At 46.1% G+C, this 20,269-nt stretch overlaps 1 protein-coding gene across 1 annotated transcript in view; it reads left to right on the plus strand.

Annotated features, from left to right (window-relative positions):
* The window catches only part of LOC143787353 (cytochrome P450 4B1-like), a 58,844-nt gene that overhangs the window by 1,909 nt on the left and 36,666 nt on the right, over positions 1 to 20,269 (plus strand). Inside the window, exons 3-7 of the mRNA XM_077276015.1 lie at positions 843 to 887; positions 1,065 to 1,192; positions 1,276 to 1,400; positions 2,271 to 2,422; positions 3,159 to 3,265. Of these exons, the coding sequence (XP_077132130.1) occupies positions 843 to 887; positions 1,065 to 1,192; positions 1,276 to 1,400; positions 2,271 to 2,422; positions 3,159 to 3,265 (557 nt within the window). The remainder of the gene's footprint in view (positions 1 to 842; positions 888 to 1,064; positions 1,193 to 1,275; positions 1,401 to 2,270; positions 2,423 to 3,158; positions 3,266 to 20,269) is intronic.

A 20,269-nucleotide genomic window follows, 5' to 3' on the forward strand; every position in this document is an offset into this window, starting at 1 on the left:
TCCAATATGTGGCATCATGCAGGTTCCTTATAAAAATGATCCCCTAGTGTAAGCCGCAGGTTCCACCACACCTCGTGAAGCTCAACACAACCAGCCATAGAGTCACCATTCGGTGAGTTACTGTGCGAGCAGTGAGATTATGAAAAGAGATGAGCGAATATGTTCGGAAAACGATTGCCAAATCCGAATTCGCCATATTCGTGCTGATTTTATGTTTGACGATTGTTTCCAAACATATTCCCTCATCTCTACTCCCATTGAATCCAATGGCATACAGCTATGTTAAGTGATTATGGCAAATACGGTGATCGTAATCTGAACCGAATATTGAAATATTTGCTGATCTCTAATTATAAACTTCTCTGCCATGTGATTGTTGTAATGGTTGTTTCACTAAAAAAGTTCAAGGAGGATTACCTAATTTACAAGTTATGGGTACAAGACTCTGTGATAGGGGCGTTGATCCAGGGTACTAATCTGTTTGCCGGATGTGGAGTCGAGAAGGAATTTTTCCTCTAATATGGGGCAATTTGCATTTGCCCTAATGGACATTATTTTTTTTCCCCTGGATAATACCTTCAAGAGCTGGGAGCCTTCTTTGGGGTCAAAGGGCTGCACACGGTTTGGTCCTCTTAGAGTTTGTTCACACAGATTTTTTTTTTTTTTAATTTTGTGAGTAGAAACTGAATGGAAACTCTCCAAATCCTACTCAAATTCCTCAAGTACTCGGAGTTTCTGCTCAGTTTTTCGATCAACAAACACAGCAAACGCCTCAGTATGCACGTACTCTTAAATATTCTTTTCAGCTATAGTCTCTTGAAATATGTTCCCCTTTTTTACAGATCCTAAGGATAAATTTACCTTTGGCTTTCTGACTCCGTGGATCGGTATGTAATCCTAGCACTAGTTGATGTGCCTTTAGACATTAGATGCTTGATGGTGATTTCATCGAAATACAGTGATCAACTCTATGTCTATGGGCACCATCAAACACCTCCTTTCAAAAACTTAGACCACATCTTAAAGCCTCACAAGGCTCATTTTTAACTTTTGGCTTCACTCAGGGGAGGGACTGCTGGTGTTGTCAGGACAGAAGTGGTTTCAGCACCGCCGGCTGCTGACCCCGGGATTCCACTATGACGTACTGAAGCCGTATGTCAGTCTGATGTCCGACTGTGTCACCGTCATGCTGGTAACTATAGAAATATGTATTTAACAAAGAACATAGTATTCCATTCTGTAACTCATTCCTGTTCTTTTCCCATTTTTTTTTAGGACAAATGGGAACGTCTTACTGCCAAAGACAGCCCATTGGAGCTTTTCCATCATGTCAGCCTCATGACCCTGGACACCATCATGAAATGTGCCTTTAGCTATCACAGCAATTGCCAGATGGACAGGTTTGTCAAAACTTTGTAAAAAACCCTTTTTGGTAATAAGAATTTGCATTTGATAAAAGAAAGTTGTACAGAATTACAGAAACATAGGTGCTTTCATCAAATAACGGCACCACTTCTGGTCGCAAGGTGTGGACCAAATATCTTCCAAAAACAGTGAAACGCCAAACTTAACCCATGGACAGATGGAAAAAATCAGCCATGTTTTTCTAATCCTGTAAAACTTCAGGAGCCCACTCCATATGAAGCAGTTTCTGCGGTCAATAACGAACCTAGCAACTAAGCGGTTAGACAGAGGAAGCAGGCTCCCTCAGTCACCCCATATTCCTCTGCAGCACGATCATGGGTTGTTGTATCACCTACTGTCCTAATGATTGTCGCGGCTCCTATTAAGTGCTCCCAAAATCTGACAGGCAATGAAATAGTCTTATGACTCCCTAAATATATTAGATACAGGAAAGAAATATATCTGGGTACCGTGTTAGCCAGTAGATAGAAAAATATTTAGAATTGAGAGTCCTTCAAAAAGAGCCTGAAGACCCACCTCTTCCGACAAGCCTACAACCTGCAGTAACCACCGATGAACCAAACCGCTGCATGACCAGCTCTATCCTCACCTACTGTATCCTCACCCATCCCTTGTAGATTGTGAGCCTTCGTGGGCAGGGTCCTCTCTCCTCCCGTACCAGTTATGACTTGTATTGTTTAAGATTATTGTACTTGTTTTTATTATGTATACCCCTCCTCTCATGTAAAGCGCAATGGCATAAAAGGTATCAACCACTGAGGACTCTCAATTCTAAATATTTTTAAATATATTAGATTACCCTAAAATTGTGCACATTGATAACATTCCAATCTTTCATCTTATAGTGAGAGTGCTTACATCAAAGCTGTATATGATTTATCATATCTGGCGGACCACAGATTCTTCTTTCTCCCGTATCATAATGATGTGATCTTTCATCTGAGCCCCCATGGATTCCGATTTCGCAGAGCCTTAAAGATAGTGCATGGACACACAGGTGAGTGTAACATCTAGATTCAGGATAACCCTCCATGCTTCCCCCAATCTGTTGCAAGGGAGTTAAAGTATAGCAAAAGCTGATTTAATGAGAAATTGCTTTTTATTTTTGTTTTAAACTATGCTCATAATTTTTCTTTTTAATTATTTTATTATCCTACTTTATACATGTTGCCGAACGGTGAATGTTCTGGTCTTGAGTCCTTCAGCAATCGCTTAAAAAAAACAAACCCCCAAAACACTCTGAAACATGCAGCTCATTAGGCCTGAGAGTGCTTGGAGCGGAGCACAGGCTCATTAGAGAGTTTGTGATCCTGTACACGGCTCTGTCCATGGGCTCAGAGACTTTGTATTGAGCCCGTACATCGCTCCATGCAGGAGTTGAGTACAGTTCTTTGGCTTGATGAGTTGTTTTAGAACTTTTTGTTTTTGAGCAATTGGTGGTGGTCTCAGGACCTGAACCTTTACCGATTGACCGCAAGTGTACGGGTAAATATAATAATAAAAAAATAAAGATGATAAAGCACATAAAGTGAACCTTAGCTTATACCGGTAGCTATCACCAATTAATTGGCACAATATTTGTTTGCATTAGTCATGAACTTTGAGTTGTAGCTAATTCTAACAAACTGGACTTTGCCATAATTTCCAGATACAAATTAATATGATAGCCTTGATCTAATGATGACAGACTAGGGCAATAATCTCCATAAATTCTGTATGGTACTTAAATTTAGATAAAGTGATTCAAGAGAGAAAACTATCGCTAAAGCAAGATACAGAGCTGGAGAAGATCCAGAAGAAGAGGCACCTGGACTTCCTTGATATTCTGCTCTGTGCTAAGGTAAATTCTAGCACCCCATGTATTACCCAGACAGGAGAGATACTAAATAACAGCAGCTTGCACCCTCATTTGCTGTGTCCCTGTGTACTACATGACTGCCTTTTTATTTGAATGATTACTTGGTAATTTTTGGAAAGTTTTTAAAACCCTCCAGTGCTAAATAAGTACAGCATGGCATACGAAAAAAGTGCACAAAGATTTCTGTTTACTGCAAGCCCTCTCCCAAAAGAGAAGGCCCCCCACATTCTCAACCCATGGAGCAAGAATTGATCATAAAGTTAGGAATTGATGGCCTCCCTTCAGCCAACTTTAGGTAGAGCCCACCCTTCTCTAATCTTCCATCTTGCTTCCACCCCAGTGTCCACCGGGACCTAAAGTCAAGATGCCATATACGATCTTGTACATTTCTTGGTAACCAGTGAGGTGGCCAGGGTGCTAGTCATGGCAAGGGGCTGCTGTTCCGGCATACCTGGGCACCCGGCAAAGAAAACACAATGTCCCATCAGTTGTGTGTTTTGTGAGAAATGCAAGTCACTCTCTTTTAGATTGGAGTTCACCTCAGGTTGCACGGTTCCAGTTTCAGATGTTATCACACACTGATTACTGGAGTACAAGTCCATTTTTAACAAATCAACTTTACTCAGCAAGTTCAGTTCAGTCACACTCTCCACATGTAGACACAATACCCACCCTTTAGGCATTTTATTGTAGCACAGAGTTAAAAGCAAACATGTATAGCTTGATGCTTACATTTCAACTTTAAGACGCAGAGCTTGAAGGTTTAAAGACAATACAGTGGCACTGAGCTTAGCATTTACACAAGAGTATAGTAGCGCTGAACTTGATCATAATCAAAAATACTTGAGCACTGAGCTTGGTGGTTGTGATATACAACAGGAACAGTTTCACTAGCAAAGAGAGTAAGGCTACTTTCACACATCAGGTTTTTTGCATTAGGGCACAATCTGGCGAATTTCCAAAAAAACGGATCCGTTTTTTTTTTTCCAGCCGGATCCGTTTTTTCTCATAGAGTTGTATTAGCGCCGGATTGTGCCTGATGTACCAACATTTCATCCTTTTTTTGCCGGATCCAGCAAAAATTGCCGGTGTGGCGGCCAGAGAAAACGTCCAGAGGAACTTTTATTTGTTGCAGCTAAAAACCTGATGGCGCCGTCTGGTAGCTGGATGCGCCACATGATGATATCCGGCGCCGGAGTCCAGCCTCCAAACTGCGCATGCCCTGTTCTCTCTCTCTTTTTACTATTGATGCTGCCTATGCAGCATCAATAGTATAAAGATACAATGTAAAAAATAATAAACAAAAATAAAAAATTGTGATATTCTCACCTTCCGGCGTCCCCCGCAGCCTTCCCGCGTCCCCCGCAGCCTTCCCGCTCTTCGCGATCCTCCCGGTCCCAGTAATGCATAGAGGCAATGACCCCAGATGACGTGCGGTCTCGCGAGACCGTTACGTCATCACAGGTCATTGCCGCGATGCATTACTGGGACCGGGAGCATCACGAAGAGCGGGAAGGCTGCAGGGGATGCGGGAAGGCTGCGGGGAACACCGGAAGGTGAAAATATCACAATTTTTTATTTTTGTTTATTATTTTTTTACATTATATCTTTATCCCGGATCCGGAAGAAAAGCTGATCCGGCGCAATCAGTTTTTACAGTAATTGAGCCGAATCCAGCAATCCGTCCTGCCACCGGATTATGCGTGACGGCGTGGGACAAATGTGTGAAAGTAGCCTTAGTAGTCTACAGTGGCTCAAATCTAGAAGCAGTGTCACTTATAGATGCAGGATACAATAGACTTTGGAATCCTCTTTTTCTTACGTCACAGCATGCTCCCAGTGCAGGCCACAATGAAGTCTACCATCTCTGGGGAAAACAAAGCTAGTCATCATAGGGCACATCTGCTATCACGCCATCCATATTACTGTCATGCCAGGCTAAATTCACCAAAGGTGGTTTAAGAGTAGACAGGTTGACATGGTTAATCACTGTAGATCAGGGTGAGAATCACTGTACTTTTCCAGAAGTGACAATTTTGGCCAGGGCGTTGCTCTTACACTGTACAAGGTAGTCATCAGACAGCAGTCCATAACTCCTCTATATGTCTCGGACCACCTTTTGGCAGGCATCACCTTCAGCATATTTTCCTATTTTGACAGTTCAGAGTGGGTCTTAGTGGAGCGCCCCCAGACGCAGGGCCGCGGGGTACTCGGTACCGGGTCTCTCTGTCTCGGTCCTGGGGTTGTCACGGTGGCTAGACCCGGTCCGTGACCCTGCTAAGGGGTGTCCAATGAAAAGTGTAAGGATGGTGCGTGGTGCAAGGTGCGATGAATAACGAGGACACAGGGTTGCACAGTCTCTTTACCTCTTTACTGAAGGCTTCAGGGTCCGCAATCCAGAGCACTGCTAACAGGGCTGGCTGAGACCGGCCGGTCCGAAGGCATATCCAGAGTTTCCTTTGCAGGTGGAAATCAGTGCCTACCTTCTAGCGCCTGTGTGTTGTAGTACCTCCCTGCTGACCACCACGGGATAGTCCTCACAACTGTTGTGTCTGTTTCTGATGTTCTTTCTCACAACTCGTTTCTGTTCTGATGTTCTTCTCCGTCCCCCAGATGATATGGCTAGGACGCACCCGTATGACGGGTAGGCCTGGAGTTATTCTGGGACCCTAGAGACGCCCCTCTCCCACAATTGCCTCCTATGTCTGCTTAGGTGATTTAGGTGAGACAGCCAACCTATAATTAACTGTCCTGCCGCTGTTTGAAGTAATGCTTGGAGCCCAATACTTCCTCGGCGTTCTGGCCACCGGCTACGCGCCTCAGTAGGATGTTGCCACAATCTTAAGGCACGACTCCTACTGGTTCTATTCTCCTTTGTGCTGTGATCTCGTTTCTCACTTCTCCACAATAAACCTCGCTTCGTGTCCTTTCTTAGGATGCCACCGCAACGGGTGCAGGCGCGGCTCCGTAACGTTCTGTCCTTTTCACTAGGCCACTGTCAGGATCCCACCCCTGACCAAGACCCCCCTGAATCTTCCCCCTCAACACCCTCTGCCACAGGATGTTGCCTGGATCAAACCCAGTCAGCTTCTCTCAAACTTCCTATCCAACCCCCAGTTTTACCAGATTGTGAGGAGTGGCCTAATACATAGAACCCTTTGCTCCCCCTGGAGGCCAGAGTGTGAAGTGTACTGTGTGACTGTGATACCTGGTCAGGTGAACTCCTTAAGTGCCATCAGACGTACCATCACTCCCCTTAGTGGCGGAGCGTCAGTACTGCAATGACCAGGACTCTGGGGAGCTGCACTCCCCCCCGGTTAAATCCAGTACTCCCGGACTGGGAAGAAGAACAACAATACATGTTAGCAAAAGACATACAAAATTTTGAAATGCAATGAACAAGTAAATTTAACAGTGCTTCCCTTTATGGGAGGTGAGGACACTTGAACATTACAAACAGAAACATATTTACATTTTTAAATAACACTTATTAAATGACTAACTATAAATAACCATCTTTACCCAGCCGGGTATTCTATCTACTAAGTCCAAATTCTGGAACAATAATTTAACTTTTCCTTTAAGGGTGTATAGGCTGAACCCACTAAAGACTGGATAAAAATTAACCTTTATTAGGTATTGTTAAAAGCCCAATATGGCACAATAAAAATGACGAGACAAAACCAAAGTGATTGGTGCCCTATTACCCAAACAGAAAAAGGGGGAAATAACACACAACAATTAACAAACAAACCAACACTATCAGTGTTGAAATGACTTCCAATCTATATTCGTAGTTGTGGCTATTATTTCAATGGGCTAGCTGCCACCAAGCTCATAAAATACACAGTTTACTGCAGTATGTTGGACATCTGTCTGTGGGTCACACTTTGATGTTAGTGTCCACCTGTCTACACACTATATGTGCAGTACTCAACCTTCAAATTCCGTTTAAATGGCTTTTCAATTATAGTAATGCATTGTATTTGGTATATTTCCATATAAGACCCACCTTATTACCATTCACAAATATATACATACTAAAAACTGCCATATATTAGATTGGAGCCTTTGTCAATTATGAATTGGCTGCACCAATACCCAGCCTATAAAATTGCCAAATCTTCATAATTTCCCATCCATGAATCTATGGGATACATATATTTCTCATTTAAATTTCTATGAGTGTTCCCAGACGGGTTAATTTTTGGCAACCTACAGGGTTAATGTGGATGCGATGTTATGTAAACATTGCTGGGATGTGTGCGTTATCCTAAATATATTATTCCCATATATATGGGTGGATCTCACCGCATCTTCATCATCTCCAGCCTTTCAGCTATCACTATCCACCTCGTGTCCGCCCTGATATGTGGGTATCGTGCTCTACAATGCGTCTCCCGACGCGTTTCTTCTTTATAGAATCATCAGGGGAGAATGCTGCTGCCATTGCGGCTCTCCCCCTTTCTGTGGTATTTATAAATTCAGCTCGGTACCGCGCTCTGTAAACCCCGCCTCCTGGCGTGTGACGCGCTTCCTGAGCTTCCTCCTATGTTGCTAGGCAACCTGCGACGCTCTCCTGCTTTCTTAGGCGCTTAGTATCTCCGTTCGGCGGCGCTTGCGCACCACCTTACCCAGACCAAGCTTAATACAGAATCTGAGGGCCGGATCCTGCCTGGTAATCAAACAACAGGATATAAATGCATATGTTCATGCTATTCAATCCAATATGGTGCTTATTAATTCAGTGCAACTCTTGCATATATTCACCATTGCGCTTCATTTTAAATTGGCACCATAAACCAACAGGAAGAATATTATAATTTTCACAAACAAAAAATCTTTTCTTTTCAACCTGTTCACCAATAGGCATGATTCAAGATACTCTCAGCATATTTTAGCACAAATATATAATGGGACGGAGGCCAGGTACCTCCCTAACCGTCCTCAAATAGCTCTTATTATATCTACCAACCTATTAAGATGGATAAGTACGGGCAAGAGGGATTCACCACCACTACCATCTTGCCCTCATATAGATATATAATTTTAGATCTATAATTTCATGGTCCCTATAATAGAGAAAATCAAAAATCAGTTAAAAAAGAGAAAATAGAAAAATGATAATAGGGCAGGAGTTCATGTATACGGGACACCACCGCCTACAAAACGTGGGAAAAATGTGACCCTATGGGTCCCTATTATATATCTGCTCTCCTCTCCCTGCCTATCGCGGAGGTTGGCACCCTAAGAGAGCCCTGCGCATATGGCGCCCCCACTCAACGTAGGCTGTCCCAAACTATCTATCCCTATGAAACCCTCATATATACAAAGGATAGATGGAAATAAGTGTTACATATGGGATTGTCTTGGCATACTGTAATGTCTGTACAGTTGAGTTCGAATGATTCAATATTGACTACAAAGTCTCCTCCAATGGGTAAAGCCTACCTCTCGTGGGGATTGGCACCCTAGATCTTTTTACATTTGGCGTCCCCACTCCACGAAGACTGGCCCTAAATTGATCCCTACCAGATTCAACATTTTTTGAGATGTAAGATACATAATTTCACAGAAAACAACTATATGATTGCATTTCATTCAGTCCAGATGGCTGTACTGTTCTCAAAGTGAAAATCCATCTTGTCTCCTTCTGGAGTATTGACTTGTCCCAATCACCCCCTCTATGCGGAGGCGCTATCCTATCGATACCCACAAATTTGATTTTACTTAGATCACCCTGATGAAAGGAATTCATGTGGGTAGCCACTGGGGTCTCTCTCTTTTTTGCAATGTCCCGGAGATGTCGAATTCGACACTTCATTAATTGTCGTACTAAAGGGATCGTATACAAGGCCACCTGTGAATGTGGCCTGGAGTATGTGGGGAAAACAAAAAGAGAGTTTCGAAAGAGAATTGGTGAACATCTCCGGGACAAGAGGGGGTGATTGGGACAAGTCAATACTCCAGAAGGAGACAAGATGGATTTTCACTTTGAGAACAGTACAGCCATCTGGACTGAATGAAATGCAATCATATAGTTGTTTTCTGTGAAATTATGTATCTTACATCTCAAAAAATGTTGAATCTGGTAGGGATCAATTTAGGGCCAGTCTTCGTGGAGTGGGGACGCCAAATGTAAAAAGATCTAGGGTGCCAATCCCCACGAGAGGTAGGCTTTACCCATTGGAGGAGACTTTGTAGTCAATATTGAATCATTCGAACTCAACTGTACAGACATTACAGTATGCCAAGACAATCCCATATGTAACACTTATTTCCATCTATCCTTTGTATATATGAGGGTTTCATAGGGATAGATAGTTTGGGACAGCCTACGTTGAGTGGGGGCGCCATATGCGCAGGGCTCTCTTAGGGTGCCAACCTCCGCGATAGGCAGGGAGAGGAGAGCAGATATATAATAGGGACCCATAGGGTCACATTTTTCCCACGTTTTGTAGGCGGTGGTGTCCCGTATACATGAACTCCTGCCCTATTATCATTTTTCTATTTTCTCTTTTTTAACTGATTTTTGATTTTCTCTATTATAGGGACCATGAAATTATAGATCTAAAATTATATATCTATATGAGGGCAAGATGGTAGTGGTGGTGAATCCCTCTTGCCCGTACTTATCCATCTTAATAGGTTGGTAGATATAATAAGAGCTATTTGAGGACGGTTAGGGAGGTACCTGGCCTCCGTCCCATTATATATTTGTGCTAAAATATGCTGAGAGTATCTTGAATCATGCCTATTGGTGAACAGGTTGAAAAGAAAAGATTTTTTGTTTGTGAAAATTATAATATTCTTCCTGTTGGTTTATGGTGCCAATTTAAAATGAAGCGCAATGGTGAATATATGCAAGAGTTGCACTGAATTAATAAGCACCATATTGGATTGAATAGCATGAACATATGCATTTATATCCTGTTGTTTGATTACCAGGCAGGATCCGGCCCTCAGATTCTGTATTAAGCTTGGTCTGGGTAAGGTGGTGCGCAAGCGCCGCCGAACGGAGATACTAAGCGCCTAAGAAAGCAGGAGAGCGTCGCAGGTTGCCTAGCAACATAGGAGGAAGCTCAGGAAGCGCGTCACACGCCAGGAGGCGGGGTTTACAGAGCGCGGTACCGAGCTGAATTTATAAATACCACAGAAAGGGGGAGAGCCGCAATGGCAGCAGCATTCTCCCCTGATGATTCTATAAAGAAGAAACGCGTCGGGAGACGCATTGTAGAGCACGATACCCACATATCAGGGCGGACACGAGGTGGATAGTGATAGCTGAAAGGCTGGAGATGATGAAGATGCGGTGAGATCCACCCATATATATGGGAATAATATATTTAGGATAACGCACACATCCCAGCAATGTTTACATAACATCGCATCCACATTAACCCTGTAGGTTGCCAAAAATTAACCCGTCTGGGAACACTCATAGAAATTTAAATGAGAAATATATGTATCCCATAGATTCATGGATGGGAAATTATGAAGATTTGGCAATTTTATAGGCTGGGTATTGGTGCAGCCAATTCATAATTGACAAAGGCTCCAATCTAATATATGGCAGTTTTTAGTATGTATATATTTGTGAATGGTAATAAGGTGGGTCTTATATGGAAATATACCAAATACAATGCATTACTATAATTGAAAAGCCATTTAAACGGAATTTGAAGGTTGAGTACTGCACATATAGTGTGTAGACAGGTGGACACTAACATCAAAGTGTGACCCACAGACAGATGTCCAACATACTGCAGTAAACTGTGTATTTTATGAGCTTGGTGGCAGCTAGCCCATTGAAATAATAGCCACAACTACGAATATAGATTGGAAGTCATTTCAACACTGATAGTGTTGGTTTGTTTGTTAATTGTTGTGTGTTATTTCCCCCTTTTTCTGTTTGGGTAATAGGGCACCAATCACTTTGGTTTTGTCTCGTCATTTTTATTGTGCCATATTGGGCTTTTAACAATACCTAATAAAGGTTAATTTTTATCCAGTCGCTAATATATATAAATATTTTTTGGATAAGTACACCCAGCTTATAATTGAACCCACTAAAGGCCTACTATAAAACTCTAAGATATAAATTAACTTTGTCTTTATTTTCTAAATACAACACTTTTACTTTGAACATGCAGGACCGCCTGGCTACTCGTCCGGGCCTACTGCCTCTTTTCTTCTTGCAAGCGTAATCTTTATTTACAGTATAAGATCAATCAACCATCTCTCTATGGTTTCCAGGAGGACTCACTAACCCCTATAGGTTCACTTTATTGAAATTCGGCTTTTAACTCGTTCCTGTCCTCACTCTCTAGTAACATCATTAAACATTTTCTATTTCAAATAACTACACACTATCTATTATCATTCAACATTCTCAAAATAACATTATATTTAAGTGCAACATATGAACATTCCCTTTAAGAGGGACTCAAGTCTCTTTGGGGTAGTGCAGACTCTCTATCTGCAAGTCCGTTTAAAGGCAAGAACTTCTGCGCTGTATTCAAGAACAGTCTCTTCAAAAAGTTCTCCTTTTTGTAAAACCAGTAGGGGGCACCTTTAAGAAGGTGCAAACTATTTACAACTAAGTTTGTGAACCATTCACCATCCATGATTCGGCAGTCTTTGTAAACAATGACGAACAAAAGCAAAACAAAAAGCAAAAACAATAGGGATCCCGGGTAAACAAAGGGATCCCTTTAAGAATAACCCTGGTCGGGTTTAAAGCAGCAAAACAGCAGGAAACAAACAGTTAACTATTTACAGTTGCAGAGCATCAGAGCTTACTCTGGTTCTGGCGGCCTCCACCGGGGCTTTACCTGAGAGGTGGCCCTCTGTGGCCCAGGCAGGCTTGACTCCAAGTCTACTCCCGGTGCCAGATACACTCCATGGGTTTGGGTCTTCTGCATGACCAGGTCGTGCGCCGCGATGAGTGTCTGCGTGGGCCGGTGGATAATGCCGGCAGCGGCAGAGGCTGCTGCAGCTGCTTCAGCAGCAAGCTCCTCCCCCTCGGTTCTGGATACCGCCAGGACAGCTGAACAGCGCTGCATGTCCCGGGCCCACCAACTTTTTCCCTTGAGATGCCGGCGATACGTCACCACATCTCCCGGCTTCAAGAGGGACTTGGCGCCATCTCCACACAGGCAGGGCTCCACCTCGTCCCGGGGGATGCGAACTCTAAGGGCCGCTCCAATTTCTTGGACGAAACCTTTCCCTTCCTGAGGCTGGTAGACAATCACAACGCCCCATTTCGGCAAGTAGCCATCCTGCAGCTCGCCTCGCGCTTCCCGCTCCACTTATCACTGGAACTCCGCGATTAGGTGGTTCCGATATTCTCCCCAAGGGAAGGGCCCGAGGTCGTGCCCCCCAGTATTTGGGGACAGGCGGCGGAGCCACCGGGGTGCCAGTGGTTGCGGTGGTGACTGGGTCAGATGCGGAGGTGAGGCGCCCTCCCTGGGAGTCGCGGCACTGAGTACCCTCGCTTGGGGTAACTCCTTCGGCGCCACTCCACTCTCCTGAGGGAGGCGTACGGACTGGGGACCGTTCAGGCATGGGATGCCCCATCGACAGCTCCCACGGGTCGGAATCCTCCAACGAGGGCATGTCGGAGTAATCCTCCGGTGACGGGGGTCGGTGTGGGGCCATTCTTTTCCGCAGGCCTTCTCTGGTCTCCAGTCCCGCCTCATCTGAGTCATAGTTTCGTTTCTTCGGTCTCCGCCCGCTATAGAAGATCAGGAGGCGGGTCTCAGCTGCTGACAGACATATCCTCAGGATACAGTAATATTTAGACTGGGCGGCTATTGTCTTTCGCACTCTACAGCTCGTGTACGCCCACTTCACGCCCCTCTTCTTCTCCTGCGCTCCTCGTAGCGCTGTAATGGTGGCGGTTTTGGCGGGCATTTTTAGCGGCAAATAGCAATACACAGTCTTTGCAATAGATCACGATTCAAGCACAATTCAATCACAGTTCCAAGGCACACATGACCTGATTCTTCAGGCTTAAGTAGATCCTGTTCGTGACGCCAAGTTGGAGCGCCCCCAGACGCAGGGCTGCGGGGTACTCGGTACCGGGCCTCTCTGTCTCGGTCCTGGGGTTGTCACGGTGGCTAGACCCGGTCCGTTACCCTGCTAAGGGGTGTCCAATGAAAGGTGTAAGGATGGTGCGTGGTGCAAGGTGCGATGAATAACGAGGACACAGGGTTGCAGTCTCTTTACCTCTTTACTGAAGGCTTCAGGGTCCGCAATCCAGAGCACTGCTAACCGAGCTGTCTGAGACCAGCCGGTCCGAAGGCACATCCAGAGTTTCCTTTGCAGGTGGAAATCAGTGCCTTCCTTCTAGCGCCTGTGTGTTGTAGTACCTCCCTGCTGAGCACCACGGGATAGTCCTCACAACTGTTGTGTCTGTTTCTAATGTTCTTTCTCACAACTCGTTTCTGTTCTGATGTTCTTCTCCGTCCCCCAGATGATATGGCTAGGATGCCCCCGTATGACGGGTAGGCCTGGAGTTATTCTGGGACCCTAGAGACGCCCCTCTCCCACAATTGCCTCCTATGTCTGCTTAGGTGATTTAGGTGAGACAGCCAACCTATAATTAACTGTCCTGCCGCCGTTTGAAGTAATGCTTGGAGCCCAATACTTCCTCGGCGTTCCGGCCACCGGCTACGCGCCTCAGTAGGATGTTGCCACGATCTTAAGGCACGACTCCTACTGGTTCTACTCCCCTTTGTGCTGTGATCTCGTTTCTCACTTCTCCACAATAAACCTCGCTTCGTGTCCTTTCTTAGGATGCCACCGCAACGGGTGCAGGCGCGACTCCGTAACTTTCTGTCCTTTTCGCTAGGCCACTGTCAGGATCCCACCCCTGACAGGGACCCCCCTGAATCTTCCCCTGCAACACCCTCTGCCACAGGATGTTGCCTGGTTCCAACCCAGTCAGCTTCTCTCTAACTTCCTATCCAGCCCCCAGTTTTACCCGAGTGTGAGGAGTGGCCTAATACATAGAACCCTTTGCTCCCCCTGGAGGCCAGAGTGTGAAGTGTACTGTGTGACTGTGATACCTGGTCAGGTGAACTCCTTAAGTGCCATCAGACGTACCATCACTCCCCTTAGTGGCGGAGCATCAGTACTGCAACGACCAGGACTCTGGGGCGCTGCACTAGCATAGTTGGCAATCACAGTAATGAATTTCAAGAACTCTCTTTACAGTCAGGTTAACCTCCGGCCTTCGGACCGCTGCCTGCACAAACTAACCGCTTGAGAAAGAACTTTAGCAGAAGTTGTATACATTTCCTAACTAGCTCCTACTGACCCCCTAGCGCACTCTCACCCTACAGTTTGCTGGTTCACACTACTCAATAGCTTTTATTAGAAAAAAAACAAGAAAAAGAGGCTGAAAACGGAGCTCTTCTGAGGAAGCATATTAGATATGGTGAATGTGAGCAACCATGTTAAAATTCAGTAGACCCCCCCAAAAAAGCCCAAACAAAAGGTCAGAAAAAAATAGGACAATAAAAAATTATTACGGTTAAATTACCTTTATTGATAGCGGAATATATAGCACTACAAACACAAGAAGTGCCCGCACGAATAATAACATATAATTTATACAAATAGTAAGTAAAATTTAAAATATGACACATATATTAAAGACCACCTCACCAGGTAAAAATGCTAAAAAAAAATATTATTATGCTGAAAACTTATATGCAAGTATAGCAATAATATAATTTAAGTTAATTATAGCAATAATATAATTTAATTTATCTAGGAAGGAACCACAGAGACATCTACCATTTATGGCAGCAATAATTATATATATACTGTATATAGCAGCATGAGTGGCTAAAAAATCAAACAAAAAATTTACTAAGGGAAAAATGTACTAAGTGAAAAACAAAAATAGTCAACCAAACATATGTGAATCAAATAACAAATATACACAGTATATGGATATTTAATATAAAATTAATGAAAAAAACAAACAAAAATAAAATGCACTCAAAGGTGCCAGTGTGTTAGGAGTCGAGTTTCCTCTGCTGCACAGGGGGAATCTTGATCCGTGTCTGCTGCGGTCTCCCATCCTCCATTGGCCGCAGTGGAGCCTGCTCAGTGGAGACGTCGGTCCCAGCTAAGGGTTCTGTGCAAAGGGTTACTGCTGCTTCTCCAGGTTCTGCTATTGTACCCTGCACTGATCTGCAGCGAGCAGGCTTTTCTGGGACTAAGTCCTGCTTTGCACACACTGAGCATGCCCAGGGTAAGATCTCTCAGTGGAGATCAAGGGTCACATGCTCAGGTACTGCAGCCAAATCTATTGGTCCTATTGGTCCTTCTAGGAAGGTCCTGTAGGTACGCAGGCTCTGTAGCAGTCTCTCATTGGTCCTTTTTAGGAAGGTCCTATACGTGCTGCAGCTATTTAAGGCTCGCATGGCCGCACGGCCATGCGCTAGTATCTTCCAAAGTTACGTGCTTTGCATCACTGTGGTCATGTGCTTGAATGTGTTCAGGGACCCGGCTGAAATAAGCCCCTAGAATGCTGGCACCTCCAGCGAGGAGATTGTGTATGAGTGTATTCAGGGACCTGGCTGAAATAAGCCCCTAGAATGCTGGCACCTCCGGCGAGGAGTGTTGTGTGCATGCATGACCACTGACTGCTCTCGTCTGGGTAGTTAGCCTGTGCCTCTGTGAGAGTCTAACAGGGCACAGAGCTTTGCTTTCTCGGCCGCTCTGTGAAGTTAACAGAGCTGCTTTCTCGGCCGCTCTGTGAAGTTAACAGAGCTGGTTCATACCGCCATATTGTGCCGCCATTCACTTAGCAGCAGGATCTTTCCTGCACGGTGGATCCCGGGTTGCGAACGCACCAATCCCATCAATAAATATATTCGGTGCATTTCGCAAACCCTAACAGTATACTAGCGCCAGGATCTGGCTAAGTAATGGCGGATTAACAGTGGTTGCAGGGGTACATCCAGCTGCTGTAGGGTCGGTTGACGTCTCTTGAGCGTGCAACCTCGGCGGTGGATGTTACCGCAATAGCTGTTCAGGCTGCTAGCGTGGCTGCAGCAGCTTTACTCACTGCCACCTCTGTCCCGACCATATCTCACCTTCCATTGCCTGAGAGATACTCTGGGGACAGTAAGTCCTGTAGGGGTTTCATGAGCCAGTGTGGTATACACCTCGAGCTCCTGGCTGCACGTTTTCCCACAGAGCGTGCAAAGGTAGGATTCATAATCTCTCTCTTGTCGGACAGGGCGTTGGAGTGGGCTACGCCGCTGTGGGAGCGCAACGATCATGTGGTGCGGAGTGTTCCACGGTTTCTGGACACTCTGAAACAGGTCTTTGTAGGACCTCAAGTCATCCATGATACAGCGCTCCAGCTGCTGGCTTTGACTCAGGGTTCAGACATGGTCAGCCATTTTGCAGTTACCTTCCGGACGTTAGCGTCTGAGTTGGAATGGCCGGATAAAACCCTTATTCCCGTATTTTGGAGGGGACTGGCTGACCAAGTGAAGGATGCTTTGGCTACTAGGGAGATTCCCGCCACACTGGAGGAGCTCATAGCTGTATCAACTCGCATAGACCTTCGTTTTCACGAGCGAGGGTTGGAGCGAGCCCAGTGTAGGCAGAGGTTTCGGCTGGCTCCCACCTTCGCCACACCTCTGGAATCTCCAGTCCAGGCATCCGAGTCACATGAGGCCATAGAGGTGACACGAGCAGGACCCAAGTCCCAGTCCGCTCATGCACATAAGGTCTGTCATGTTTGCCGGCAGTCAGGACATCTTGCCTCCAAGCGTCCTCAGCGGTCGGGGAAACGTCAGCGTCTAGTGGCAGTAGGAGGAGGTACACTAGACACGGCGACGTTTGCCTCAAAGTTGTCCTTCAAGGGGACAATTACCTTTGGCCCATCCACTCATATGGTAGAGCTATGCGTGGACTCTGGGTCGGAGGGTAATTTTATGTCATCCGCTTTCGCCCAGCGTCACGCAATACCCCTGGTTATGCTCGCCAAACCAGTAACCGTTCAAGTGGTAAATGGGTCGACACTTCCCTCTCAGATTACCCACCAAACCATTCCTATCACGCCTTCTGTGTCTCCATCACATCAGGAGATTATCTCCCTATTAGTCATTCCTGAGGGAATTGATGAGGTCCTATTGGGGATACCATGGCTACGCTACCATTCTCCTCATATAGAGTGGTCCTCAGGGAGAATTTTGGGATGGAGTAAATCCTGCGAGGGTAGATGTCAGAGGGAGTGCGTTCAGGTTGCTACAACTCAGGTACCCGCAGATCTTTCCTCTCTCCCCAAACACTATTGGCCCTATGCAGACGTGTTCTCCAAAAGGGCTGCGGAGACCCTTCCGCCTCACCGCCCCTATGACTGTCCTATTGACCTCTTGCCTGGTGCTGAGCCTCCCCGGGGTCGAGTTTATCCGTTATCTCTCCCGGAGACGGAGGCAATGTCTCAGTATATCCAAGAGAATCTGGCAAGAGGATTCATTAGGAAGTCAGTGTCACCTGCAGGGGCAGGGTTCTTCTTCGTACAGAAGAAGACAGGAGACTTACGTCCATGCATAGATTACAGGGGTCTTAACGCTATCACCGTTAAGAACAAGTACCCATTACCCCTGATTTCTGAGCTTTTTGATAGGCTACGGGGAGCAAGGGTATTTACAAAATTAGATCTGCGGGGTGCCTATAACCTGATTCACATCCGTGAGGGGGACGAATGGAAGATGGCTTTTAACACCAGGGATGGGCATTATGAATACCTGGTGATGCCCTTCGGGCTCTGTAATGCGCCAGCCGTTTTCCAAGACTTTGTGAACGACATTTTCTGGGATATGCTCACCACCTTGGTCGTAGTCTATCTGGATGATATTCTTATCTACTTTCCAGATATTGACTCCCATCGGAGAGATGTTCTCAAAGTCTTCGACCTCTTACGGGCAAACTCCCTCTACGCCAAGTTGGAGAAGTGTGTGTTTGAGCAGGAGTCCTTGCGTTTCCTTGGTTATATCATCTCTGCCCAGGGTTTGGCTATGGATCCTGCCAAGCTACAGGCTGTGATGGACTGGCAGGAACCCCATTCTCTTAAAGCGGTGCAGTGCTTTATGGGGTTCATTAATTACTATCGCCAGTTCATTCCACACTTCTCAACTTTGGTAGCTCCATTGGTTGCCCTCACCAAGAAGGGAGCAAATCCCAAGTTGTGGTCAGAGGAGGTCTCCAAGGCCTTTCTCTGGATTAAGTCACACTTCGCTAGCGCTCCCATCCTACATTGTCCCGATGTAGATAAGCCATTTATCATGGAGGTGGATGCCTCATCCGTTGGTGCTGGAGCAGTCCTTTTCCAAAAGGATGCTCAAGGTCGGAAGCATCCTTGCTTCTTTTTCTCCAAGACCTTCACACCAGCGGAGAGCAATTATTCCATCGGGGACAGGGAGTTGCTAGCCATGAAGTTGGCTTTTTCAGAGTGGAGACACCTCTTGGAGGGAGCTCGCTTTCCCTTCCAAGTGTTCACTGACCACAAGAACTTGGTGTATATACAGACGGCCCAGCGGCTGAATTCTCGCCAGGCTAGATGGTCCCTGTTCTTCTCCCGGTTCCATTTTACTCTCTATTTTCTCTCTGGGGAGAAGAACACTCGTGCCGATGCTCTCTCCCGCTCCATAGTGTCATAGGAGGAGGAGGAGGAGGAGCCTCAGCTTATTGTCCCTTCTGAGAGCCTGAGAACTGTGGCTCCGGTTTCGCTTGAGTCCATGCCCCCGGGCAAGACTTTCGTACCAGCGAATTTGCGACTGGAGGTTCTCTCTTGGGCTCCTCGTCCAGAGTCGGTGGACATTTTGGGACCAAGAGGACATCTGAGCTTTTGGCGAGGACGTACTGGTGGCAGCATATGGCTCATGACGTCGGGGACTATATTCGGGCGTGTGTCTCCTGCGCCCAGAAACGGTCTCCTCGGCAACCGCCTGCTGGGTTACTTTACCCCATGCCGGTGGCAGACAGGCCCTGGGAAATGGTTGGGATGGACTTCGTGGTGGGCCTACCCAAGTCTCGTAGCTGCACCGTTATCTGGGTAGTCACCGATCATTTTTCCAAGATGGTGCATTTGGTGCCGCTTCCAAGGTTACCTTCTGCACGGGCCTTGGCGGCGTTGTTCATTAAACATATTTTCCGCCTACATGGAATGCCTGATAAAATTGTCAGCGACCGGGGTCCCCAGTTTGCGTCTCGGTTTTGGAGAGAGCTCTGCGGTTTACTCAGCATAGAGCTGAATCTCTCCTCTGCATATCATCCCGAGACGAATGGGTTGGTAGAGAGAATCAACCAGACTCTGGTGACATACTTGCGACATTTTGTCTCTGCTAGGCAGGATGACTGGGCATCTTTGCTACCTTGGGCGGAATTTGCCTTGAACAATGCCGTAGCCGATTCCAATGGTCAGACTCCTTTTCTCCTCAATTACGGCCAGCATCCGCGTGTCCCTGTGCCCATGCCCGTGTCATCCACCGATTCTAGGGTGGCAGACTGGGCAATGGAGGCACGTGACATCTGGGATCGCACACAGGATGCCATCCGGGCCTCCAAGGAGAGAATGAGGGTTTCGGCCGATACACACCGGCGCCCCGCTCCGACCTTTGCTCCTGGCGACTTAGTGTGGCTCTCCACCCATAACATCAGGCTGCGAATTGAGTCCACTAAGTTTGCGCCTTGTTACATTAGCCCATTCAAGGTTCTGGAACAGGTCAACCCTGTGGTCTACCGTTTGGCTATTCCTCCACGCCTTTGTATCACCGATACCTTTCACGTTTCCCTCTTAAAGCCCGTTCATTTGTCCCGGTTTTCTGAGTCATCATCCACGGATGAGTTTGAGGTGAATGCTATCGTGGGGTGCAAGGTGGTATGTGGCAAGAAATTTTATCTGGTGGATTGGAAGGGTCACGGTCCAGAGGATAGAACCTGGGAGCCTGT

Source organism: Ranitomeya variabilis, chromosome 8 (genome assembly GCF_051348905.1).
Source record: "Ranitomeya variabilis isolate aRanVar5 chromosome 8, aRanVar5.hap1, whole genome shotgun sequence".
Lineage (NCBI taxonomy): Eukaryota > Metazoa > Chordata > Amphibia > Anura > Dendrobatidae > Ranitomeya > Ranitomeya variabilis.